General features: G+C 41.7%; 2 protein-coding genes across 5 annotated transcripts in view; one reads left to right on the plus strand and one right to left on the minus strand.

Annotated features, from left to right (window-relative positions):
- Window positions 1-4,688, plus strand: part of FAM53B (family with sequence similarity 53 member B) — a 126,884-nt gene extending 122,196 nt beyond the window's left edge. For all 3 annotated transcript variants that reach the window (XM_074959188.1, XM_074959189.1, XM_074959190.1), the window contains exon 5: window positions 1,320-4,688. In XM_074959188.1, coding sequence (XP_074815289.1) covers window positions 1,320-1,673 — 354 coding nt within the window. In that variant the 3' untranslated portion in view covers window positions 1,674-4,688. The remainder of the gene's footprint in view (window positions 1-1,319) is intronic.
- A 7,205-nt stretch (window positions 4,689-11,893) lies between these two features.
- The window catches only part of LHPP (phospholysine phosphohistidine inorganic pyrophosphate phosphatase), a 165,678-nt gene continuing 150,275 nt past the window's right edge, over window positions 11,894-27,296 (minus strand). For both annotated transcript variants that reach the window (XM_074959193.1, XM_074959191.1), the window contains exons 7-8: window positions 16,900-16,938; window positions 11,894-14,726 (exon numbers count right to left, since the gene is read on the minus strand). In XM_074959193.1, coding sequence (XP_074815294.1) covers window positions 14,534-14,726; window positions 16,900-16,938 — 232 coding nt within the window. In that variant the 3' untranslated portion in view covers window positions 11,894-14,533. The remainder of the gene's footprint in view (window positions 14,727-16,899; window positions 16,939-27,296) is intronic.

The following is a 27,296-nucleotide window of genomic DNA, read 5'->3' on the forward strand; positions in this document are numbered from 1 at the left end:
GTCTTAAACACATGCTTAAAATTAGGGTCCTAATCCATATAAAATGGAGCCAGTTCTCCATTTCCTACTACAGAGGTGCAGCCTACCGAGACTACAAGATCAAAGGCTTTCCTGAATCTGGCCATAGATTTAAACAATTTGTAACGAGAAGCACGTATTTAGGAGCAATACTGCAAGCACTCCTATGAAAGGGAGAAGTCTCCTTGCTCAGTAGCTGTGATCCTTTTATGCATGATATTTCAGTAATATCAGCTTGTCCAAAATGTCCCATCAAATGGCAGTAAATGGCTTTTAAAAAAATTAATTCATTTAGTTACAACTGAATGGATCTGTGCTGATTGAGTTCTCAGATCTCAAGGTCCTAAAGCAGCCAGGCTGGGGTAATGTGTAATGTATCCAAAACTAAGTGGCTACATTTGCATCCAGCAGACATTACAGAAGGTGGAAGAAATGCAAGAACTACTGCAAAGGGAACTAACAGTAGGCCTGGATTTCCAGCATGTAAATTGCTGCTGCTAAGAGTACCTAATTCTTACTGGCAGATTTTGGGAAAGTAACATATTAAGTCTTTGAGGGCTTGAGAGAGGCAGATTGTCTGCTAGATGGGTTTGCTGATGGGATTTTTCTTTTTCACAAAGGGTTTACTAAGTGTAATTATTATCTTTTGAGAGACTTGAACAGCATTCTCTGCAGTGGCTTCTGAAGACTCTAAGAGGAACATTTCAATTAATCATTTTGAATGCTGTTGGAGTTCATTTATAGATCTCTGAGGCCAAAAGGGAATTTTAGATCATCTAGTCTGACTTCCTGGATAACACAAGCCTTAGAATTCCATCCGCTTACTCCTGTATTTAGCCCAATAAGTTTGCCTAAAGCATTTCGTCCGGCAAGGCATCCTGTTTCGATTTGAAGACAAAAAGAGATGGAGCATCCACCACATCCTGTCGTGGCTTGGTCCAATATTAATTTCTCTCTGTTAAAAAATTGGGCGTTCTTTTTATTATAAATTTGACGGGCTTTATCTTACAGCCACTGGTTCTTGTTATGCCTTTCTCTGCTAGATTAAAGAGCCCTTTAGTGCCTGGGGTATTTTCTCCCTGGGATAATCCTTAGAAAATGTCTGTGTCATGAAACTTCCATGGTGGGGTGGGGGGGAACACCGGTAAGTGTACAATAAAGACCATTTTTGCTCTGGCAGGGAGATGTCCTAAGGGAAGCAGTACATTTTCCCCTCTCTCTAAATTCAGCTGATTCTATGACCTTGTTTGTGTAAACTGAATGCCATTGTTTCATCTGCCTGTTTTATGTTCCCTTTGCAGAATCGTCAAACCTTTAACAGCCTTAGCACCACAGTAGACGACTGTGCTCCGCAGAATCAGTTCTGCCCTGGTGTCAACAGCCCCAAGTCATGGACAGCATCTCCTTCTTCCTCTGATGTCATGCCAGGCAGGACACCAGCCTGCACCCCTGTGCCAGAGCCGCACTCAAACGCAGAAGAATGTAGAGTTAGCAAAGACGACTCCTCTTGGGAAGAGTCAGATTATTGTGCCACGGAAGACGAGAGCAGTAGAAAAGAAGATGAAAGAGCTTCATGGAAGAATAGTGGGACAGGGGGGCGGAATGTCTTTCCGCTAGATGGTGAATTAGACATTGAGCAAATAGAAAACAATTAAAGGATGTTGTTTGCATCAGGGTTTGGGGATGTGAATTAAGAACAGGGAGTAGTAGAATCTCCTAGGTTTAATCCTCGGGTTATACTGTATTGAGGCATAAAAGCAAATCAATGTTCTCGTCCTATCAGCAATAGGAGACAAAAGCAGCCTTGCCAAAATGTCATCAGGTATCCTGAGAAATTTTTTTTTTAAATCTTGAAATTCTACATAACTACTGTAGCCAGATATCAGCTAGTTTGGTTAAAATAGCCCATGAGGCTTTGGAAAGAAGCATTCTAGAGCTCTCCAAACTGCATTTCCCCCCCTCCATCATTAAGTCAACAGCTTTTAGTAAACTTGAAGTTGGAGCTGTTGTAGTAACTGCAATTTCTTAGTGAATACTTGTGTTTAGATTTTTTTTTAAGGACTGGAAAATAAAGTACTGGTTTTGATTCACAGACTAGGTACTGTCTAGTACAGAGAGCCAGACTGAGAGGGGCTATGTTATGCCTCACTGGGACCCTCATCAGCCTGGACTTCCTGGGCAGCAAGATATAAGGAATGTTTCATTTTAACTGATTCATACCCCCTCTTCTGATTCCATACTGCACCTTAGACACTAGGAGAGGAGAGATTGCAAGGGGGTGATGAATCCTTAGTTTAACATTTCATCCTGGAGATCATTATTCAGCTCAAGTTTGAGTTAGGGAATCTTATAACTGAAACCTTGCAGTCCTTACTTAGGCAACACTCCTAAAGTCATAACCACAGAACCATCCCATATCGCCTTGTCATAAAGCCTTTTTAGTCCTGCAGTCATCAACAGAGCCATTAGAGGGAAATCACAAGCATAGTGCTTGACATTTGATCATGATCACAGCAAAGGATTTATATTTTCAGTTTCCTTAATTCAACGAAAGCAGAGGCTAGGGAACGCACAATAAAAACAAACCCCCCTGGGGCCAGATCATCAGCTGACGTAAGTTACCTTTGACAGCAATGGAGTTATGCCTGTTTACACCAGCTGAGGATCTGGCCCATGCCTCAGTGTTTGGGAACTTCAGATCAGTGTTAGAGCTGTGCCGGGCATTAGCATAAAAGCAAATGCTGCTGTTTCCAAAAGAAATTGCTATTAGACTCAGCTGCTTTAGTGTTCTTCCTTTCAAGCCTCTCTTTTAGACCCAGTGGAAAAATAGTCCAGGTTTCTATTGGGCTTGTGAAAGAAAGGCTTTTAGAAGAGGCAACTCAGTGTTTGGCAGGTAACATGAGTTCTAATGGTGACTGTTCTGATCTCGCTCTCACACCAGTGTCAATCTGAGTACGTCCAGTGTAGTCAGTGGAGCGAAGCCAGTAGAAAACTGGTATAAAGTGAGATCAGAATTGGAGACTTAACAATAAAACAAAACAAACATCCCAACAGGCTCAGATTTTCTTAGATGTCCTTGTCTGGTGTGATAAGAGTACATTGATTAAAGCCTTTGTGCTTGTCGGGCACGTCTGGCAGGTAACATAGAGTGAAATTCTGACCCAGAGGCAAAACTCTCATTGACTTTCATTGAGGGGGGGTCAGAATTTCACATTTAGTTTTGCTGAAGACAGAAGGTACTTCATCACTGCAGGAGAGTCCAAGTGAGTCATCCTCCTCTTTTTGAAGAACTCTTGTGAAAGCCTGTCCAAGGTTTCATACACCAGAACCTTTTTGATTACTCCTCTGCTTCTACCTTCATCTTGCCAGCCTTTTCTCCAGTACTTCTTACTTCAGGGATGTGATTTTTTTTTCTTTCTTTTAAGGGTTCATTAAAAAAAACAACACAAGTTTGTTTTAAATTTGGCATGGAACTCATAATGACTGTGAGCTGACCTACAGAACGCTGCCGGCACAAAGCATCTGGTGCAGCATTCGCTGTGCTGTACAGGGCTTGTTGCCAATGGTCATCCATGTTGTTAGGGTAGATGCAATAGGTGTGATGAGAAAATTGCTTTCTGGTCACTTAGAATTGGTTTTATACTGTGATTTACCAAATCACAGAAATAAAACATGTACATTCAGAGAGGGTTTAAACCCTGTCCCGCTAACAAATACAGATTTTCCGTGCTTTCGTTTGGCGTGTTTTACTGTGAAATGGTTTGATGTACAATGCAGTATGATTATTTGACAAAGTAAGCTCTCAAGATGTTGAAAAGCCAGGTAGCAGCACTGAAAGCTTCCCCTTTCCCTGTCCCCATTTTTAGCAACGATAAAGTGGTGAACATTAAGTTTATACAATTTATCATACCTTTTACCTTGGTAAAATAAGCTGTTCACTTGCTAAGAGGTCTATGAGGAAACAATCTTTTCTTTTCTTTTTTACTTATAGGAGAACAATAGCCTAGATATGGAATTTTAACCACATCTTCTTATGTTACTGCACTTTTTTTCTGCAGTGGTTCAAGATGTGTGTAGCATCTAGTATCACAGTGGAATCCATCCAGTTGTGTGGCTTTATAAAGTGTCCAGTCAAATTGCATAGAGTGTTTTGTTTGTGACAATGTTAATTTCAGCTCTCTCTCTAGATAAGGTGCTGGCACACAGCGGAAGCCAAACAAGTAATCATTTTGGGGGGATGGGCGAGGCTTTTATTTTTATTGTTCGGGAATTAACACAGCTCTGTGAAAACAATATTTTGTTCAATGCATTAATCAAGAAAACACACCTTGTCTAAATTCTTTAGGCACATCGTTTGGAAAGTGTGCAGTCAGAAGTTTGTATGCCCAAGTTGTGGGTGCATAAAGGTGATCACGCACACACTGACCCTTGCATTCAGAAGTGCACCCTGTGACACATGCACCACACTACCTGGGACACATGCACTTTTGTGTGCACACTTTTTAAAAAAGACACACTGACAAAATATCAGTTTCCTCAAAAGCAGACTATCTATTCCGTGAAACCTCTAAAGCAGTGGGTCTCAACCAGGGGTACGTGTGCCCCTGGGGGTACACAGAGGTCTTCCAGGGGGTACCTCAACTCATCTAGATCAGTGTTTCACAACCTGAGGGGGCATGGATGGGGGTGGGGGGGTTGCAAGTGCAGGGTGGGTATTAGGGGGTGGCAAGCAGGGCAATTGCCCGGGGTCCCATGCCACAGGGGGCCCCAGAAAGCTAAATTACATGCCTTGGCAGCGCTCAGGCTTGAGCGCCAGGCAGCAGGGCTCAGGCATCAGACTCCTGAAAGGGGTACAGTAGTCTGGAAAGGTTGAGAACCACTGCTCTAAAGGAACGGACAAGAATAAGATGCTTTGGGGTAGTGCCCTTCTCGTAAAGAACTGCTACTCAGTTCATTCCGGGATGGTCTCTTCTGCTGGAAGATTGCCTAATAAGGGTGGTTTCTTCACTGTATGAGAGAATACTTTGTTAATGTTTTATTGTCTATTTTATCTTTTATAGCCACACATCATACCATTTGGCTTCAGTGACTATTTTGAGTCTTCCTGTGAAAGTGAAATGACTGGTATTTCCCCCCAAATGATAGTTCCTAAACTCTGCTGGTGGCATAGCTCTGAGACATCATTAACATCCAATCAGCTACCAGTTGGACTGATCGAACAGTGTGCAAACGCTCCCAAATCCTTTACTGTCAGTTATGGCTCCTGAACTGTTAGTACTGCCCCAGCTTCTACAGCACCAATCTTGTTCCCATTCCCTCTCCTCTGTCAAGAGGTTGCCTCTCTACTGTGTATCCCGCTGCTGCAGATCCTTCTTTCTGACCTCTACAGCTCCACAGAGGTCAATATTCCTAAGCCTGATAGCTCACAGATGCAGTGGTGCAGTGGTTCACAGATGTAGTGCATTGGACCATCACCACAGTGCTTCTAGAGTATCTCTCTAGAACTATCTAGAGTATCTCTTGTTATGCCGATTTGTGAAAACCTGGACTGACTTGTTTTTTATTTGTTTTCTTTTAGAGCTATTGAAGCACTCTGGTATTTACATATCTCCAACTTTTAATTCATAAGGGCTTTTATTTTTTTTAAAGGGCTGCTATGTCATGTTAAAACATGCACAGTAGGAAAGTGACCAGATGGATCACTACCCAACTGTGTTCAACATAGCAGGAGCATACAGTTTACATTGCAGCACAACCTGTTTGCCTTACTAAAGATGCTTCTACAATGAGCAATGGCCTTAGATGGGCACATTAGCATAGACACAAACGACAATTAGCAACAATTTTAGGCCACAGTGGTGTTCTGTTTTGTTTTGAGGGTTGGTTTTTTGTTTTGTATGATTTTTGTACTGATTTTCAGGTTAATAAAGCCTTACTTTTTAATTTTTTTTCCTGTAGAGGTAAAACATTTCCGGATTTATATGTATATTAAAACAATTTAAAAAAATCTGAACTATAATATAGTATGTGGGGACATCCTATTGATTGTAAAATTAGAAGGTGTGTTGCTCTTCAGAACATGATGGAAGGTCAGCAAGGTCTTAGACATGCAGTGACACCAGCTTAAAAACAATGGATCCCTATGGTGAGGATTTCTTAGCTTTTTAGGACTTCACCAATATTACACAGATGCTTTGAATAACCCGTATTTCAAATTCCTACCATATGCAAGAGTCTGGCACTATGGAGCAAATGATTTTATATGCTAGGTAATTAACAGTCTAATCATCATGGAGATAGACTGTGACTGATTTGGAACATGGATCAATTTGGACTACAGATATTTAATGATGACAACAAAATATCAACAGCAATAAAATTTCAGCATTCAATAAAATTATTTTTAAAAAGTATATTAGTGGATAATGTCCTTCTTGTTAGCACTGGTAACTTACTCACAGGGAATTTGCTGTGTATTTGCAGGTATAGCTCATTGAGGTTGTTCTATGAAAGATTGCAATACATCTTCATATGGAAAAAAGGAGACACAAAGGAAGTATTTGTAGAGTAGATTGTAATTTCTCACATAATAGCCTATTTGGCCAATAAAGTTGTGTTTCAAGTGCATTGTTTAAAGATCTTGGATAAACAGGACAATGGACTTATGTAGGACATTTTAGGATTGTAGCAGTGCTTTACAGAGTCTGTTTTTGATGTTTAAGAATTGAAAGACGATGACGGACAAAAAAAGCCTTCTGAAAGCTATGAACTGAAGTAAGAGTCTCTCCATGTTAATTGCACAAATGCAAATGTACGTAAATGTATACAAAGTTGGATTTGTAGAAGGTGTGATCTTTGTTCAAAGACTGTTCTTTCACCTGAAAGTCAAGAAGACTGCTGATTTGTACTCTCTCAATGACTTTATTGCACTAGAGCAACTCAGTCTCAGGAATTTGCTTGTTACTTTTACTATGTAAATAAAGCTTCCTGGTTCAATAACCGGTTGCCCAGCACTGGTCTTTGTTTATGCTTTGCTGTGTTTCTCCATTACCAGGGTACCACTGGTGTTGACAGAAGACTTCCTCTGCTACTATAAAGACATGGAGCTTTGTGCTGTGGTTGTTAGGCTAGGTGGGCCTTACCAAAGGCAACAAGTACCTTTTAAATCTCCGGGAATAACCATGGTGCCTGAAAAAAACAAGATCCCAAATAATCTCCCTCACACCTGTACACAAATAGGACCCTCCACATGACTTTCCTTCCTGTCCCACATGGAAAGAGGTTGGAGATCAACCACTGCTGTGATAGCTTCACTCTTTCCTCTGGACCCCACAGACACACCCATGCAGGTCCAGTTCTACAGTGCGGGAGAGGCAGAGACTACGTAAAGTGGTGGACTGTTGCCCTAACAACCCTGCAGAAATTCCACTAGAAATTTATCAGTCTGGGACTCCTCTATCTTTTCCACAGGAACCTCTGGAGCAGCCTTGATGATGGGAAGCTACTGACCTCTTCCACATGGACTGCATGCATGTGGCTCCCAGTAGCCAATGGATCACAACCCTTGAGTAATGGTGCTACCCACATATGCCATGGTAGGGCTAGTATTTCTGTGTAGTTTTCCAGAAACACACAGATTTACTGTTGATGAACAAAGCTAACAATTGAGTCTGTTCCTTTAAAGGAAAGGGAATCTAGTAACCTCCCCTCAAATAATAATTGGTTATCTATATTTGGGTTTAGAAGGGCACGTTTACTTTTTGCCCCCACTGAACTTTAATATAACATATATATGTTCATTTTTCTTACAGCATTAAAGTACAATACTATATTTCCTCTGATTTGCTGTGCATTTGTATCATATTTATATAACGATTTAAGAGAGTCAAGCAAAAAGAAATAAGGAATTGATGCACAGAACAAATGGATAATGGAATGACATATACAACACATACACAATTTGGTTCATGATATTTTGGGTGCCAGCAATAATTAAACCTTCTTTATAGTAGATGACCTGTACTACTTAGAGCCACTAGATAATTCACTGTTTCTGTGACACTTTTGATAGCTGTCTTTAATGAGGGTTTATGTTGCCCATTACCAGGAATTAGTACCAGTCAAGCTGGCTTCAAAAAAATGTCATATATGCAACAACAGCATAACATTAGTTTCACTGCGCACTTGTGGTGTCGAGTTGCTGTATCATTCTGAGATCAGGATGCAAAAAGAAGGTGAGTGCGTGAGTACCAAAACCTTCCCTGGACAGCTGAATTGAAGGGGCAGATAATAATATTGGTGGGCTTATCCTAGGCCCAATTCATCTATCAACATTAGGGCTGTAAATTAATCGCAGTTAACTCACACGATTAACTAAAAAAAAATGAATCACGATTAAAAAAATTAATTGCGATTAATTGCAGTTTTAATTGCACTGTTAATAGAATCCCAATTGAAATTTATTAAATATTTTGGATGTTTTTCTACATTTTCAAATATATTGACTTCAGTTACAACACAGAATACAAAGTGTACAGTGCTCACTTTATATTATTATTTTTATTACAAATATTTGCACTGTAAAAATGATAAACAAAAGAAATAGTATTTTTCAATTCACTTCATACAAGTACTGTAGTGCAATCTCTTTATCATGAAAATGCAACTTACAAATGTAGATTTCTTTTTGTTACATAACTGCACTCAAAAACAAACCAGTGTAAAACTTTAGCACCTACAAGTCCCCTCAGTCCTACTTCTTGTTCAGCCAATTTACGGGAGATAATGCTGCCCGCTTCCTATTTATGAGGTTGTTGTATGAAGCTCATTTTAAGAACACTTTCACTGCCGATTTCACAAAATGCAAAGAAGGTTCCAATGTGAGATTTCTAAAGATAGCTACAACAATGAGGAGTCCTTGTGGCACCTTAGAGACTAACAACTTTATTTGGGCATAAGCTTTTGTGGGCTAAAACCCACTTCATCAGATGCATGGAGTGAAAAAAATAGTAAGCAGAATATATATTATAGCACATGAAAAGATGGGAGTTGCCTTACCAAATTGGGGGGTCAGTGCCAACAAGCCAATTCAATTAAGAGAAGTGGCCGATTCTCAACAGTTGACAAGAAGGGGGTCAATACCAAGGGAGGGAAAAGTACTTCAAAAACAGACTCCAACGAGGAATTACAGAACTGGAATTAATTTGCAAACTGGACACCATCAAATTAGGCCTGACTGAAGACTGGGAATGGATGCGTCACTACAAAAAGTAATTTTCCCTCTGCTGATACTCACACCTTCTTGTCAACTGTTGGAAATGGGCTACCTTGATTGCATTGGCCTCATTAGTACCACTGAAGTAATTAACTAACCCTCACCACCCCCTTTCCATGTATTATTATTCCCACTTAAACAGGGAAACTGAGGCAGAGAACATTTAAGTGACTTGTCCAAGGTCACTCAAGAAGCCTGAGGCCCATTAGAACACAAATCTTCTGCATCCCAGTCCAGTCTAAGACGCAAGCTCAATTTTATGGTTAAAAAGCAAAGGGAATTTAGGAGTTGCCTATTAATTCACAGTCCTAAATCAAGGTTACAAGGTTATTTGTTGAGAGTGACAAGCTGATAATTGCAGCCATACAACCAGACAAAACAGGCATCAGCTAACCTAAGGCCGAGTTAGGAGGAAGTTCTGAGGCAGTGAGTGACGCAGTTCAGTACCAGTTCTGTATGATTAGCTGACACATCCTTTCTCTGAAGCTGTTTAGAGGTGGGCATGGAGTTTCTATTGTAATCAGATGAAAGTTCAGGAAGGATTGGATTTGTAAGCATTTGTGTGAAGCAAAGTTGTTGTTTTTTTTTAAATAGTTACTGATGTTAAGGAAATTGTTTTTTATGCCTATAATCCCAGCTGATCAGAGACTCGAAGAGTAGGGACAGTTTTTCTTACCATATTGAGATGGGGAGGGGAGGGGAGAAAAGGCATGATCTTTAGGGTTTTAAAGAACTGCTTTCTTTAGTATTGAAACCAAAGCCAACTTCCATATGGGGTCCTGATTTTCAGAATTGCTGAGCCCCCAGCACTCCAAATGAAGTCAGTGGTAACTGCATGTGCTCTGCTTCTCTGAAAACCAACCCTGTGAATTTCTTTTAAGAAATGCTCACAGGAAGCTCTTAAAACAAGTGGAGGAGAGAATTAAAATGAGTAGGAATTCAAGCAACCTACCCCTCCTATCCTTTTGTGTTCTGATATTGACTAGGCATTAGCAGATGAGGCATTCTACAGGCAGGTGGGATATTCGATATCATGGAGCAGTGTTTGAATATTGTAATGCCCTGGGTCAGTGTGTGACTGATATAAAGAAAGTTAATAATGCTTAAAAAGAGATCTAGGGAGTGGACACTGACTCCATTTCAGCAATAAATCGTAAACTCAACTTAGCACTTCTCAGCAGCCATATTTGCTGCATGGATTCAGCTGGGCTGCAGAGAGAGGCATTTGACTTGGAGTGCCCTTAACATGACATTTACCGCAACATGCACTGTGCTATCTCCAGTAGATCTCCCACAGGGAAATTTATCAAACAGATACGGGTCATAGGGTTCAGGTAGCTACAGTAGTTAGGGTGTGGTATCCAAGAGAATTGGAGGCGAGGATAGAAATAAATACTGCAAAGGAAACTAAGGTGATTGAAAAGCCCTATTTATAAAGTAGTACTGCGCCTTCCTGAGGAGGTAGAGGAGCTGATTAATGCAGCTGAAAAATCTTTTTAACTCCACACTCCAGTATACACCTATTTGAGTTATCTGAGATATGCTCTGTGCGCTCCACTTCCTATCATGATCTGGATTGCTTCGTGGTACACAACTCTGTTTTCTTTAATCCACAGTTAAAGAGAACTGTAACTCACTCTCCTGAAAATCAGTGGCCCCTCCCCCAGAAGCCTGAGTGAGACTTTGCTTGTAAATGCAGTGAGCCTGAATACCAGCAGATAACACAGAGATATTCATTTAGACCATGGCAGGAGCATTACCATTCAGTTATAAAAGCAGCCCTATCCCCGTTCTGAAGGTCATGATAAAGTTTCACAGTAATAAGCTTACAGTGAAACTTTAGCACCATTTATAGCCAGGGCAATTTCTCCAGCAGAAAGGTATAGCCTCCCCACAGTGCAAGAATGGAGACCATGCACAGAGCATATTCACAGTCTCCTCTGCTAAGACTTGACTTTCAGGTCCACAGCAAACGTTGCAGCCTACAGAGGCAATAACACCAGTAGGTTATCACAACGCAGCTTAAAATCAAATATTTTACAGTGATGGCTGGAGGACTGGTGGAGCCCAAGGCTCAGCTGGTATTTTACAGTAAGTCTGCCCCTACTGACTCTGAAGATTTAAGGTGCAAACGGCAGCATCTGGGAGAACTGAAATGCTTGGGGCAGATTTCGGTATCAGGAAGAGAACTAACCTTTTCCTTCTGCCCACATCCCGCACCCAAAGACACCCCAATCCCACCAGCTCCCTGCATTTGCTACTCGTTAGTTGCCAACACCTCATTAGTGTTTGTTACCTAAATTAATTACCTTTTCTGTTACAGGTTGTTCACATGCTAAAACTTTAAAGTATTTAAACCAGTTCTTTGGTATTTAGAGCCACTGCTCTTGAATGGAGATGAACACAAAACAGTCTTGGAAGGCAACAAGAGCATACTTGATTGTTTTTGCTAACTTGTCCAGATGAACTGATTTGAATGTGATTACATTAGTCAGAACCCCCCACAACCCCTGGCCGTATAATAGCTGTGTCATTCCACTGTCTCTGAACATGTATTTGTACAATACTGTGCTAAGTTTGTGGCTCTCCAGAGTTTTCTAACTATTTTCACTCATTCTTCTGTTGTTTGTCACCTTCTCCAATATGGCAAAGGAGGGCCTGGACATTCATGACAGGGTCTGGGACTAGTGTGGAGAAGAGATTGTGGTGCAGCATTTTAGCACTAAGTTATATTTGGTCAAACCACTTTAGTTAATATAGACAACGTGGGTAATACAGCATAGGAGTTAGCATTTTTCTAGTGCTTTGTCTACTCCTTAACCCTCACAACACCCCGGGAGGCAGGTACTTAAGTGTTACTCTGGTTTTGATAGATGATGAAACTGAGAAAGAAAAGCGAAGTGACTTGTCCAACGCCAAACAAAGTCACTGGGAGACCTCAGAATAGCTCTCAAGGTGATGACCTGACTCCCAACCTTCTGCTTATCCCCCCATTGCTGTAAAAAGCCTCCCCACTGACCACTAGGTTCTTTTCTGGTGCATTATTAAGGTTCTTATAAGAACTTTAGATAACATTGCTGCACTGTGTTTGCAGCTGGCTAAAGCTTCATATTGTGTGTTCTATGAAGAGCTTATAGAAATTGGAGCTAGAAGAGACCTGTTACATCAAACAGTCCTTTCCCATATAGCAGTCCATAACACTCCAAGGAGCAGATTTACTAGTGGTTTGTCCAGGCTAGTTTTAAATGTCCCGAGCAATGAGGTTTCTACCACTACTCTTGGGAAATTATGCCACAAAGTCTTATCTTGCACCAAAAGGGAGGAGTGTCTGTAAATAATAGGCCACGTAGGGAATTTGCCATAGGGTAGCAGAACAGCCCTGTCTCCCCCAGTACTAAACACTCCCTACCCCATAAAAAGGCCCACAATTTCCTGAGTGCAGCTTCTTATGCACCCGAAGGCTCCCGTCCTTGACTGCACCCACTCATTCACAGCTGGGTCACTGACAGACTGATTAGGGTTTCTGTCTAGTTGGCTGGTTGCCGCTTTTTTAAAGGGGCAGTTCACAGGCCCTTCAGTTGAGTTCCTAAGGGACTGATCTTTTATAGACAATACCCAAGGATGCTTTATAATAGATCTGTGAGTGACGCCATGCCTGTCACTTGCTGTTGGGAGGTACTATCTGTACTTTTAGGGGAGACAAGACTCTCCTGACTTCCACTTCCAGCTCTTTTTGATCTCACCTAAACTGCTCTCACGAGCACATTCTTGAAAAAAAGAGGCAGCAAGCATTTTAATGTGGCCAGTACTGCTTTATCTAGAGGGAAATGGGAAATAAATTTCCCCTCCCAGCTCTGTGTATCTGTACAACCCTAGAACCCTCTCCCTAAGGAATGGAAGAGTTTCCGTAAAACTACAGGCCAATAGCATTTGTTTAACCAGCAGACACACAACAGTAAATTTCCTCTCTGGCTCCCTAAAGGGACTGGGTCCTCTGGTAACAAGGACAGTTTTGATCACAGTTGAGTTAACTTCTCTGACCACTATCTTTTAGTAGCCAGGGCTTTCTGGAGACCTTCTATTCTCCTGTTAGCAGAGATCTCTCTGGTAGGTCTGTTGTCCCCTTTCACATTACCAGCAAAGGATATTTTGACAGGAAGGGAAATCCCACACTACAAACCATATGTTCTTAACTTAGGGCATTTTCCCTTTAGCTCTTTCACCCCAACATTTTCTCCCCTCTATTATAAGCTTGAGTTTGAAACTCTCTTGGTGTGGATCTAGGCTGAAAGGAAATGCTTTGAAACCATGCTTTACTATTGAAAATGCCAGCACTAGTCTGTGTACATTTTTTAACCCTCTCTTAGCTTTTTCTTTAACTCATAATTTCCTTCATTGCCTTCACTTGCTTTTACTCATTTTACCCCAAGTTGTCTGTCTGATAAGGACTGGTAGAAAAAATTCCCACCCCATTCTCAGGGCCCAGTCATGTTAACACTGGGTTGCAAGTCCTTCAGTAAAAGAAGCAAGCCTCAAAATCCTGATGACCCCTCTCAACCCCCAAATTTTCCCCTGGGAAATGATCTTGGGGAGACTTTAACACTCTGTAAAGAGAAATGAGAGGAGAATCCACGGTTAGAACCCATGTATGTGGGCTTAAGGGAGACAGTGTGGCCTAGTGGTTAGCACAGCTGAATTAGACTAACAGTCCTGGGTTCTATTCCCAGTTTTGCTCCTGACTCTGTGTGACCTTGGGCAAACCACTTAACCCCTCTGTGCCTCTGCCTCCACATCCGTAAAGTTCACTTAATGTTTCCTGCCTTTGTAACATCCTCTCCTGAGTCCCAGCCCAGTGCGCTAGCCACTAAGCCACATTCCCTCCCATAGCACATGCTTTGTACCTTCGAAAAAATCTCCCCATAAATGACTGTGAGTGGAAACAATCAGTGTGATGTGACCAAATGCAATAATGTTCTCACTTGCAGTTACTGGAATGATAGGAGGAGGATCTTATATTTTCTTTCTGTTAATTTGTCCTTTTTGGCAGCCCTTTACACCCAGTTTGACAGGTAGCAAAACAGCTGTTCATTTTCTTATTTGCCTCGAGCTATTTGTATACAGGAACTTCGATGCTTCAAGACTTCTACTGAAGTGTGTTTCCCGTCCTTATCTTTGCCAAAGATGTTCTGTTGCATTTTTTCCACATTCTCTATAACAGTATCATCCTGGCATCCAGTGAATTCAGACGACCACTGGCATCAGCAGTGAATCACCTCTGTAACGTGGTGTGCAGGGCCCTTTAACGAACTGAAGTTTGCAGGCGCAGGTAGTTGGGAATCCACCACATATGATCTCTTCCTTTAATCCTATTCTTAGAAACACGTGTTCCTGAATCAAGAAATTGCCGGAGGTGCATAAAGGACGACTTGGTTGGCTGAAAACAACAAAGAGTCAGAATCACAGTACTTGGGTTTATTAATTCGGTAAGTCAGTTCTCTAATGAAGACAGCCACCAAAAGACCCCATGTCAATCATGTTATTCCTCAATTTGTAATAACTGTACTTATCTCCAAAATCTAAACCACTTCAGCCCCAGACAACTGTCAATATGTAGAGAAATGCAATTAAAGGTTTGACAAACGCATAAAAGGGGGAAATCTGAACATGAAACCTGAATAAACTGCCAGACATGGGAAAACTCCCTTATCATCCTTTCCACAATGACATCATCACAATCTTGGGCAGTGAGAACCCAGAGAGATGTCACACTAACCCTGGGCTAGGCTGTGCAAGATGCACCAGCCCAGATGAAGGAGAGCCACTTGGCCCCAGAGGCTGAGCCGGGGAGGCATCCTGCCCCTGAGTTCCCTGGCACACAGGAGGAGAGCACCTGCTTTTACAGTCTGCAGCAGGTGCAGAATACTCTCCTGGTGCACTGGCTCCACTCTGGAGACAGATGCAGGGGGCCGTGCCATGACTCTAGTCCTGCCTCATCCCCCTTAGCTGGACTGTGTCCCTGATGGTGCCGGTGGAGCACAGAGATTGTAATTGTGGTTGTCCCTTATACAGACCATGCAATGAGGAATGATGTCTCCTTCCCTCTTCCCCACTCTATTCACAGACACAGTCTGATCTCTTTCTATAGCACACACACCTTTTCCTGTTGTTAATTTATGAAGCATTTTTCTCCTCTGTAACCACAAGCGTTTTTGACGTGAGAGTTCATTTTACCCAGGCATTAATTTTTTGGGCCGAATTCACCCCGGGTGTAGCTTCTGTGAAGTCCATGGCGCTGCACCCAGGGGTGAATTTGGCCCCATGTGTTTAGGTGCTATGTATCAGGGTCTAATCCCACAAGGTTCTGGGTGCTCTAATCTCCCACTGGCCTCAACAGGAGCTGAGGGTGCTCAGCACCTTGCAGGACTAGTCCTAGCATATTCACAAGATTTAATTTGCTTCAATGATTAGTAAAGGCTGAAAACCACAAGGGCAAAATATAAAGCAGTTAATGTAGGCAGCAGCGTGCTATTTAATTCACAGATGATTTCACCACCCTCTTCCTGTTACAAGTAAGATTTCCAAGCAATAGCAATGCAGGGCAAAGTCATTACTTGGCTTTTTAAATCTGGGAACTGAACACCAGATCATTAAGCCTGGCATCCAGCAGCCATAAAATAACATCTAAGTATCGGAGGCTATTTTTAGCAGTTGAAGACTAAAACAATGTGACGAGATGGTGACAGTTCAAATGTGGGACACCCATGCGAAGCAGGACTTAAGTGGCCCCTAGACCTTGTACTTTGACTTCAGCTGGAGTGGAGTTGGGCCAATGCTGCGCGTTTCTGAAAATCCCACCGATAGCAGGCCCCGACTGCTGCCCTGAGCAGCTTCAAGGCCCCCCACACACTAGGCTGAGAAATCTCGAACAAGATGCTACTCGGAGCAGATGGTTACACCCAGCCAGGAGGAAATCAAGGATGTCATTACAAGATGAGGGGGTTCCCCCAAAACTTCACCTTGGGACTGGTGTGCGCACGCATCTTACACACAAAGTTCTGCACTCATCTACAGAAAGGGGCAGCCGAGAGCCTGACCTATGCTTCCTGGGGATTCCCCACATGCTGGGGCAACCCGCTGCTCCCTAGGTAGGGACAGAGTCTGGCCCAAGTGGCGCAAGACCCACTCGTGTCAGCTAATTTTATCTGTTCTTCCTCCTGCATGGCTACATGGCACTCAAGGGAATGGGCAGTTGCTAGAAAACCAGACGATTCACGGAAGTCATAAGCACCTGTTAGGTTTAATGTTTTTATCATTAAGGCATTTCATTTTAGTACCTAGAAATGAGACGCTTTGAAAATCAGGCAGTTAACGACAAACTATTAGCATTACTGGTTGCCTATGGTTACTTGCATATGTGTAGAAATTAGGTGAAGAGAGGGAAATTAATTAAACGGGGGAAGAGGTAGCCTGGTGTGTGAGCTGTATGCTAAGCTTCAGATGTCAAGTCCAACTTCTTTGTGCCTTTAAATCAGTATCTTCTACAGCACGATCACTTGTGCAACTGTTTCACAATAATGTCCACTGCTTCTGCGAGGTTGTTCACGTACCCATCTGCCTTCACTTCCGGGTGTTGCTCATCGCAAGGCCTGCAGAGGAGACAGTAGGGTGACACTGGTAAAAGTGGGAGTGGATGTTCCATAAACAGGTACATAAAAACGAATGATGGTTTCTCAGAAATACATGAAGAGAAGGGCAGATGTTTAGTTTTTGTTCCATTGCAACTATCCATTAGTCTGGGAAGTACTCCCATGAAACCTTTATAATATTACCACTGGCACACATCAGGTTTGGGATATTTGTTGGATGACACTTGTCTATCATTAGAACTACGGTAGAACATACTCAGTCATTTCTCCGATAAATGCCAAACCCGCTTAATTGTGATAATTAGCAAGGATGCCTCTCAGCGACTCTAGACCCAGATAACGGCACAGCCTGTCAATCTAAATGTCATATCTAATGTAGAGGTGGGCAAAATTTTTCTACCAAAACTTTTTTCGGCGAAAAATGCAGCTTCAGTGACACCAAATTATTTTGCAATTTTGTGCTAAATTCACCAAATCGTTTTGATTGAAAAAACCCTAAACCCCCCCCCCAACCTCTGCATAATATCAAAACATGTTTGCTTTAACATTTTTGAAACAAAACATTTAGATTTTTCTATTTCAAATGATATTTTGTTTCCAAATTTCCTTTCATTTTTTTAAAATTAAAAATGTAACAAAAGCTTGAAAATGAAATGAAACCTTCTATTTCACCCAAAAGATTTGTTTTACGTTTTGATTCACTGAACGTTTTGGAAAAAAAAAAACTGTTTTCAGGTTGACCGGAAACCATTTTAATTTTTTGATTTGTTAGAATTGCCAGCAAACTGAAAAATCTGTTATTTGCGTAGCTCTAGTCTCAGGGCGTCTGCAAGCCTTTTCATGGCACCAGAAAGCGTGAGCTGGTGTTCCTTCTCACATGCTTCCCAGTATGCAGCTATTAGTTTTCTTTAGCGTCCTTCCATTACGGCGCATAAATAAGTCAATCTCATCCTAGTTTACTTCTGAATATGTTTTACTGTTGTTACTAGAATTATGTGTATTATGGTAGGGCCTACAGGCCCCAATCAAAATAAGGCTTCATTGCGCTAGGCACTGTACAAACACAGTGGGAGACAGTCCATGCCCTGAAGAACTTACATTCTAAACAGACAAAGGATGGAGAGAAAACACTAAGGCACAGAGAGGTGGAGTTACTCCCCCTAAGGTCACAGAATTCTTCCTCTGAGGAGAAATGCCAAACTGTCCCCACTCACTTTCTCTTTATTGTGGCTGGGAGGTAGATCTTTCCCTATGCTTCCACTATCATCTGCATTAGCTCCACTCCCTCTCTGCACCTAATTAATCTCATGAGACGCTCTTCAAATCCCATGAGAAAGCCCCATCTCTCTTCTCTGGCTGAAGATGACACCAAGTCCTCACTCTAATAACAAATAGCAATAATAATGGGCTCTTACATAGAAAGTTTTCAAGCCGCAGCTCTCAAAGCACTTTACAAAGGATCAGTATCATCACCCCCATTTTACAGATGGGGAAACAGAGTCACCGAGAGGCAAAGTGACTTGCCCAAGGTGAGCCACTAGGCCAGTGGCAGAGCCAGGGACAACTCTAACTGATCCTATGTTCTAACTCTGACAGTTTCCCCAAGCTTTATCATTTTTCCTGAAGTTTGGCCTTCATATTCTTTTTTCCCTCTCTTTCCCACCATCTCTACAGATCTTACCTGTGTGTTATATTATATCCTACAAATCTTCCATGAATGTGCATAGACAGATGATTTGGCTGGGGAACATTCTGTGATACCTTGTATGGATGGCGGTCTATATAATTAACTAATTAGCCAAAATATGCATTGTATCTTACATAGCATTTTATCTATATCAGCAAGAGCTTTTAGAAGAGTTTGAGCATCCATGTTTCATTGCAGGCCTCTGATTTTATAAAGTTTATGAGCATTTCAGTTTACTACTACAGAACAGAATTCATTCTTGGCCTGGAAAAATGAGTGGGCTCTATGTAGTTTCAGTTGATGGGGGACTAAGGGTTTAACCTGAGGGACTGTGTCAACTTTATACCTGTTGGGCTGAGTTGTGAATCAGAAAATACATAGATTTTATTCTTAATGGCTTCCCTCTTGAAAGAGACGAGAGCCCAGTTATCCAGCTCCCTTCCCTCTCAGTGCCCTATTTTCTTCTGTGAAGGGCAAGACTTTATTTAGTGAGGGTTACTGTCTTAACGGGGGAAGATGCATTTCCCATCGGATGTGTGGTAGCCATGGAGATTCTTATTATTTATGATGTGAAGAATTTGGTGGGTACTTGTCAGTACAAGTCCCAAATTATTTTTCAGTTTTTGAACTAGGGCTCCCTGGAGCGCTTTCCTTGCTGTTCATTTTTCAGAAGTTCTCAGAGTTTCTGAGTACATGAATTCCTTACAAAGGAGCTGGCAATAGCCTCTTTCAGTAGCCCATGCTGGCTGAGATTTCATTTGTCAGAAGGTTACAAAGGCCAACATACAGCTAGGGGAAAAATATTACTTTGCTATTTGGTTTTGTTTGTGAGATCGACAAAGCAACCTGCAAAACAAAGGAAATGGCCGCATGAAGCAGACTGTACTTTGGTATCAACTTTAACAGAAATATCTTATCTAAAATGTAGAAGATTAGTTCATGACTCAGTGCTTTGGTCTCCTAGTTCTGCTCTGTTACATTGTCATGGTGCAATAATAATAGTGATGATGATGGCAGCTTCATTTATTAGGATTTCTTCACCCAAATAAGCATTTCCTCAGGTCACACATGGGACAGCAGCTTATAAAATACAATGGAATAAAACAGGCAAAATCCAAAAAATATGAAACCAGTAAAAATTAAATAAAGTCTTCAGTTCTGTGCTGCTATCCATACTCACCCACTAACTTCAATGGGAGTTTTGCCCAAGGAAAGATATGTCTATCTTTGTTTCACTTCATATGATACAAGTAGATACCTCTTTCCGAACCAGAATTCAAACTGTACAGAAAGTTCATTTGCATCCTGAGTAGATATCCTGAGTGTAAAAAACAAGACCTCTTTCCATTTTACTCATTAAAATATGCTCCTTTTCTCACTTTCACAGAAAAAAAGATACCAGTATACAAGAATTGTTCAGAAAAAGAAAAACTTTTACAGGAATTTTCAAGTAAACTGCATTCTCTGAGCTACAAAAAAAAAAAATAAAAAAAATGAAATGCTTATCTGAACTAACACTCCAGTGATCTCTCTGTAACATAAGGTTCTGTAAACTTGAGTGATCAAGGTAACGCTGTGTGTGTGTGTGTGTGTGTGGGTGTGTGTGTGTTGCAGGAGGGCAAGCTAGGTTTACAGCCTGAATACTGTAATACTAATTGCAAATATGCTATTGTTTGGGGTTAACCAATTTAAAGATGTCCCTGGTGTACAAATACATTGCAGTACCACCAAAGATGATTGAAAATCAGTCCATAGGTGACTTCTCCAATTCTGAAGAACTTTCAAGGCGAGGCTGGGTGCCTCAGACAGCTAAAGCTACCCATGGTAAGTCTCATATTATTAGCAGTGCTAGAAAACCACTAATGTGCTGTTTGCTAGGAAGTGGTTGAAATAGGCTAACAATACTCTAAAATTATTGCATCTCTTTAGAAAAACTGCGCAAACGGGTTCTGAATTTAATTACGGCTAAGTCATTATGTTGGTCAAACATTTATTATTTTGTAAAAGCTAATTATATTCAGCAAACAAAAGAATATCTACAAGTTATTAGACAATGTGCTCAAGATGCAGTTGTGTTTCTGACACAAGCAGCAAGCGGTTGAGAAGGTCAGACTGTTTTTACTTGGTCAGTCTAGCTCTCAGATGACAGGGTTTGCTTTCAACACTCTAGTCCCAGGTAATATATTTATTTTTGTATACCTATCCAAGTAACATGTGGACACATTACATAGATTAACAGATTGCCAGAATGAGAGAGTTGCACAGCTGGGACCTTCCACTACACAGTGTGATTTCACATGTGCTGATTTGCTTGAGGAAAACCTTTTAGGGGTGGAAAAATTAACAAGAGGCATGATTTAATACCAGGTGACTGTCAGTGCCTATGATGGACTCTGAAAGCAATGTCTGGAAAAGGTGTGAGCGAGGACAACATACTCTGGAGCACTGCAAGCTTTCCCAGACAGCTCTGCTAATGTACCCCCTGCCCTCCATCCACATCTGCAGCACCCTTCCCATTTATCGCAGCCTGCCCATTTCTGTTCTGTTTTGCAGACAAATAGCTGACAGGACTAAAATGATCTATTTGTTACCCATTCTGGATGTGAACTCAACATGGCAATTGGCTTTCTATACAATGCAAACTCTGGTTAGGAGAGATCTTTGCAATTTGTTACTTGCACTGTATAAAATAAAACACAGATAGATGGACACGTAACCCTTATTCAGGAGAAATTCCCATTGAAGTCATTGGGACATAAGCAGGTGCTTGAAGTTAAGCATGTCAACGGGTAGTGATCAATGGCTCCATGTCTAGTTGGCAGCCGGTAGCAAGTGGAGTGCCCCAAAGGTCGGTTCTCGGGCCGGTTTTGTTCAATATCTTCATTAATGATTTGGAGGATGGCGTGGATTGCACCCTCAGCAAGTTTGCAGAGGACACTAAACTGAGAGGAGAGGTAGATATGCTGGAGGGTAGGGATAGGATACAGAGGAACCTAGACAAATTAGAGGATTGGGCCAAAAGAAATCTGATGAGGTTCAACAAGGACAAGTGCAGAGTCCTGCACTTAGGACGGAAGAACCCCATGCACCGCTGCAGACTAGGGACCGAATGGCTCGGCAGCAGTTCTGCAGAAAAGGACCTAGGGGTTACAGTGGACGAGAAGCTGGATATGAGTCAACAGTGTGCCGTTGTTGCCAAGAAGGCCAATGGCATTTTGGGATGTATAAGTAGGGGCATTGCCAGCAGATCAAGGGACATGATCATTCCCCTCTATTCGACATTGGTGAGGCCTCATCTGGAGTACTGTGTCCAGTTTTGCGCCCCACACTACAAGAAGGATGTGGAAAAATTGGAAAACGTCCAGCGGAGGACAACAAAAATGATTAGGGGGCTGGAGCACATGACTTATGAGGAGAGGCTGCGGGAACTGGGATTGTTTAAGTCTGCGGAAGAGAAGAATGAGGGAGGATTTGATAGTTGCTTTCAACTACCTGAAAGGGGGTTCCAAAGAGGATGGCTCTAGACTGTTCTCAGTGGTAGCAGATGACAGAACAAGGAGTAATGGTCTCAAGTTGCAGTGGGGGAGGTTTAGGTTGGATATTAGGAAAAACTTTTTCACTAGGAGGGTGGTGAAACACTGGAATGCGTTACCTAGGCAGGTGGTGGAATCTCTTTCCTTAGAAGTTTTTAAGGTCAGGCTTGACAAAGCCCTGGCTGGGATGATTTAGTTGGGGATTGGTCCTGCTGTTTTGAGCAGGGGGTTGGACTAGATGACCTCCTGAGGTCCCTTCCAACCCTGATATTCTATGATTCTATGTGCTTATGTGCTTTGCTGTGTTTGTACGGCACCTGGCACAATAGGGTCCAGCTCTGTGACTAGGGCTCCTCAATACAAGTAATAAATGATAACAAATACTAATAACAGCAACAACAGGTTCAGAGGGTTTATTTAATTTCAACTGGTTTAACATTTTGCTTGTTTTGTTTCATTGTACTTTTGAAGTTGCTGCATGGTGACCTTCGTTATGTGAGGGGAAACTAATAAATAAAATAGTTCTTTATATTTTTATTATTGCACCGTGACTCCCTTGTGAAGCAGAACAAGGAATCTTGAGCAAACAGTCCAACTCTATCTAGCCCCTTCTGCTAACTGTAAAATAGAAAATTTCTATTACTGTTGACACCAACACACAAGCTGGCCATTTGCTCCAGTTTGCAGGCTGCCTTATAGATCTCAAAACCCAACCATACCGTAACGGTTTTTCCTGAGTTTAATATTGGCCATTGTAGTTTTCTGTCCCAATGGAATATTAAACAATAGCACTAAAAAGCTAATGACAAGGGTTACATTTTCAAAAGCGTGCAAGTGATTTAGAAGCCCAAGTTCTATTTTCAAAAGTGATGTAGGCAGAGCCAGATTTACAAAAGTATGTAGGTGCCAAGAGAAGCAGATAGGCACCCAGTGGAATGTACAAAAGCACCTAAGTGAATTAGATGCCTAACTCCCATGGAGTTTCAATGGGAGTTACGTGCTGAACCTGCTCAGGCTGCTCTGAAAATCCCACTAGGAGCTATCTGCCTCTGCAGGCGCCTAGATCCCTTTCAAAATCTAGCCCTTAAGAGCTTACGTCTCACTGACTACCTACATCTTTAGCTACTTAAATACCTTTGAAATGTGGCCCTAAGTCACTTTGGAAGTGAATTAAACTAAATCAAATTAAGGCCACTTCCATTCTGAATAAGAGAATCCACACAGGGGTTTAATGTGGTTTAACTAATCCACTTTAAAAGTTAATTTGGATTACTTTTCTGAGTGTTCCCATGTAGACAAGCCCCAAGTGGCTGGGACAAGGACTGAATCAGTACCGAGAGTGAACTACCCTCTTAGCTGTACAGATTGTCTTGCCCAGGTCGGGGTTGTGTAGTGTACCTATCGAGGCTGAACAAAGAAGCTCTTTCTCCAGGACTATCAATCTGTCATACTTCATGAGGCAGTGGACATTACCACAGGTTCTCTGCCCATTGTCCCCACTGGCTCCTTCCTACTTCACCTTTGACCCTGCCCCATCCTCCCCATTTTCTTTTCTGCTTTTAGTAAAGACAATGTTGTAATGCAATGCAGCCAGTTCTACAATAAACTAACTGAAGATTTATTGGCTAAGAAACAGAATGAGAGTTAATGAGAGGTTAAAGCAAGAAAAATATATGTACAAGTGAGTCACAGTCTGTAATTCCAAATGATAGCAGAGATGTAGTAATCTGCCAGTTTCCTAAAAGTCTCTCAGAGCTACCCAGAATACCTCTGGGGATCTCTGTCTTCTCATGCAGTCATTTTGCCTTGTTAGAATCCAAACAGTCCAGAGATCAAGGATCTTTCTTTGAATCCATATTTATAATATCTTCATACAGAAAGTAAGCTGGCAGTGTCTCTACACATGTGGGCTTTTCCTTTGGTGGGAGTGAGGAATGTACTTTGAGTCTCTGACCTCAGGTCATCACCACAATGCATAGCTGTGGTGAGTGAAGTTATCCAGGTATTATTTGCACATTAGTATGTAATGTGCTTTGGGATTCTCTGAAATGAATACAGCTATATACACATGAGATATTATACATTTAAGAGGATGTTTTGGGGGGCAGGATAATAGACTATTCATATGCAATGGACACTTTCAGTGTAACTACTTCCCCCACCCCCTAAAATGATTCTTGTCCATTATTACTTTAGGATCTGCTAATTTGTACCTTTGTATGTGTGGTTCCAGGTGGGTGTCTGGTTTTGCTGGGGGTGAACCACTAAACACATAATCATAAGGAACCGTTTATCAGAAAGGACCCCAAGTATTAGAATGTATGTTACCCAGAATGTTCTTATTAGATCATGTAGGCAGTTTGAGACATTGATAGCAAAACCCCTGTATAAGTACAAGTGGGTTACTTCACACTGAAGACATGGTGATCATACAACTCTGCACTAGATAAACTAGCAAGCTGGTTGGAATGTCTTTTTTAAGTACTTTGCTTGTATTACTCTTTAACAAACACATGGAGAGCAAAATGGGAACAGCTGAAGCACTATATGGATAAAATATAAAAGACTTAACACATGACAGTGTAAACTGAGACAGTTGACATGGATTGCCATGGCCACAGGGATGAAAATAGCAAGATTATTCAGATCAACCTCAACTAGACCATCAGAACCTTGACTTCAGAGAATGGGAGCAGATGGTAACCAACTAACACATGATTGACATGATGGATTAAAATTAGCTTCTTGCACAATTCCTTAAAAATAGGAGTGTGAAGGAAAACAGCGTGCAGGGCCAAAGAAAGGTACAGATGTTAATTTGAACAAGACAAATGATCTTGCATTCCAGTGTACAATGCTGAAGTAATTTGGCAAATCTAATCTGTAACAATACGTGTCCCCCTGTTGTTGACCTTTTTTGCAATACTGCATCCTGTAAGAGAGCTAAACTCATTCCACACAACCTCCTTGTGTTTATACAGGGGAATCTTCTTGTGTCACAGCACAGTTCCCACTTACTCGCTAATTAAATAGGATGCACTCCCCCCACATAAAATTAGATTTAAAAGTCTAAATCCATTTCTCTTGGCAATGTGTTCTTCGAGGACTGTTACTGAACCTGTAAACGGCATCAGACACAGTTTAACAGGATTTTCTTTATTAGCAATATAAACAGATACTGTTAACCTTTGCTAGTCTGTTTAGACAGAGGCAATAATTTTACTGAGTGCTACAAGAGAAACTCTTTTTTTAGTCCAACATGGGTAATTTAATTAGTTCAGCACTGCAAATCCAAATAAATCACTATGACTGACAGCACGTTGATGCATCTTTAGTAAATGTCTGTACAGTATGTTTCCCTGACATTATAATTTGAGATGAACCAGAACCAAAACCACAGGGCTGAGCACCCAACTTTGAAGAGGTTTGGATCTCACTCTGAGCTTTGTAGCTTACCATTATCTCTGTAATGGGCTGGGACCAAAACTCCAAATCTAAGCACCTCTGAGCTTTGGGGAACTACAAAATCAGATCTGTGCAATGATCAAACCCCAGGTCAGGACTGGCTCTAGGCACCAGCAAAGCAAGCACGTGCATGGGGCGGCACAATTCCAGGGGCAGTAGTCTGGTCATCCTTTTTTTTTTTTTTTTTGGCTTGGGCAGTTGCGCTCTTGGAGCTTGGGGCGGCAAATTTTTTGTTTGGGGAGGCAAAAAACCTAGAGCCAGCCCTGCCCCAGGTTCAGAATTCCCTTTGAAGAGAGGAAGGATGGCCTGGTGGCTGAAGCACTAGACTGGGACTCAGGAGAGCTGGATTCAGTTCCTTACTCTGCCACAAAATTGCTAAGTGACCTTGGGCAAGTCAGTGAATCTCCCAATGCCTCAGTTTGCCATCCTTTCCCTGTTTTGTCTAGTCTGACTGTAACCTTGTTGGGACAGGGAACTGCCTCTTACTCTATAATTGCACAGTGCCTACCACAATGGGGTTTCAACTTTAAGTGGCACCCCTAGGCTTTGCCATAATACAAATAATAACCAAGAAAAAGCTTGGGTCTGTCTCTAATTATTATATGCTTTCTTTTCTTTTCTATTATTATTAAGGCAAGATTTTTTAATCAGAGATTACAAAACCCTTCAACAAAAAGATCTAACATTAAGGAATATCATAATGACACCCTGTACCTCACTGCACTCTCTATTTCTGGTAAATGCACTTGCAAGAGCAACAGAAAACAAGCCTGTGCAAGAAGTCATCTATGTCACAGATTCCTAGCAACCTCCATCTCGCTTCTCTTACCTTCCAGAACAGCACACATAGCTTAATTGTATTTAATTCCCTCTAATTTACATGCAAGAATCCACAAACAGGTTAAATTAACAGCCAAATTGTTTGCTAACATCTAGGGGAAATCTGTGGGTTTGCCTCCTAATTGTTCCATATCATGTGAAAAAGCTACAGTTTTAACAGAGCAGAAAAACAGACTTAGTAGAGCGTTTCTTCAGGAAACAAACTGTCAAAATGCAGGAAAACACATGGACTGAGGGGTTAGAGGAGTATTTTCCCCTGTAAATCAAAAACGGGACAAATGTTAGGAACTAGTTACCTAGATCGCTGCTTTCCTGCCTTGTTGGAACACATTTTCTGAGGTGAATAAGTTCACTTTTTAAACACAGGCATGCTGAACAAGTTAAACTGAGGCACTATGCTCATTTGTTTGCTTCCTAGCCAGTTGGCTGCATGGTGATGCTAAAGGGGGTGTCCTCATGTATAAAACTCTACAGATAATATTCGTTTAAAAAGAACGAGGTCAATGCTGGTAAGCCTAAAATTAGAACTGAGTGGGTGTGTTTCGGTGTCCGAACACACGCATGCATGTCATACCTCCCTTTGCTTTAGCCCTGTGGGCAGGAAGGGTGCTGAGGTATATTGAAATCCTTTGCTCTGAACTGGAGTACTTGAGAGAGCAGGATTATATTTCAGTGCTCCGCCTATTTACCAGGATGCAGCACAGGGTGGTGAGACATGGACATATGCACTTGTGAACAAACCCAGAACCACAGTCCTGGATGGCAGGCAGCCCAGCAGCGAGGTAAGAATGCTATCAGTGTTGCAGCTCCTTTGTTTTCCCTCAGGATGGGGG

The sequence above is a fragment of the Natator depressus genome, chromosome 7 (assembly GCF_965152275.1).
Source record: "Natator depressus isolate rNatDep1 chromosome 7, rNatDep2.hap1, whole genome shotgun sequence".
Classification (NCBI taxonomy): domain Eukaryota; kingdom Metazoa; phylum Chordata; order Testudines; family Cheloniidae; genus Natator; species Natator depressus.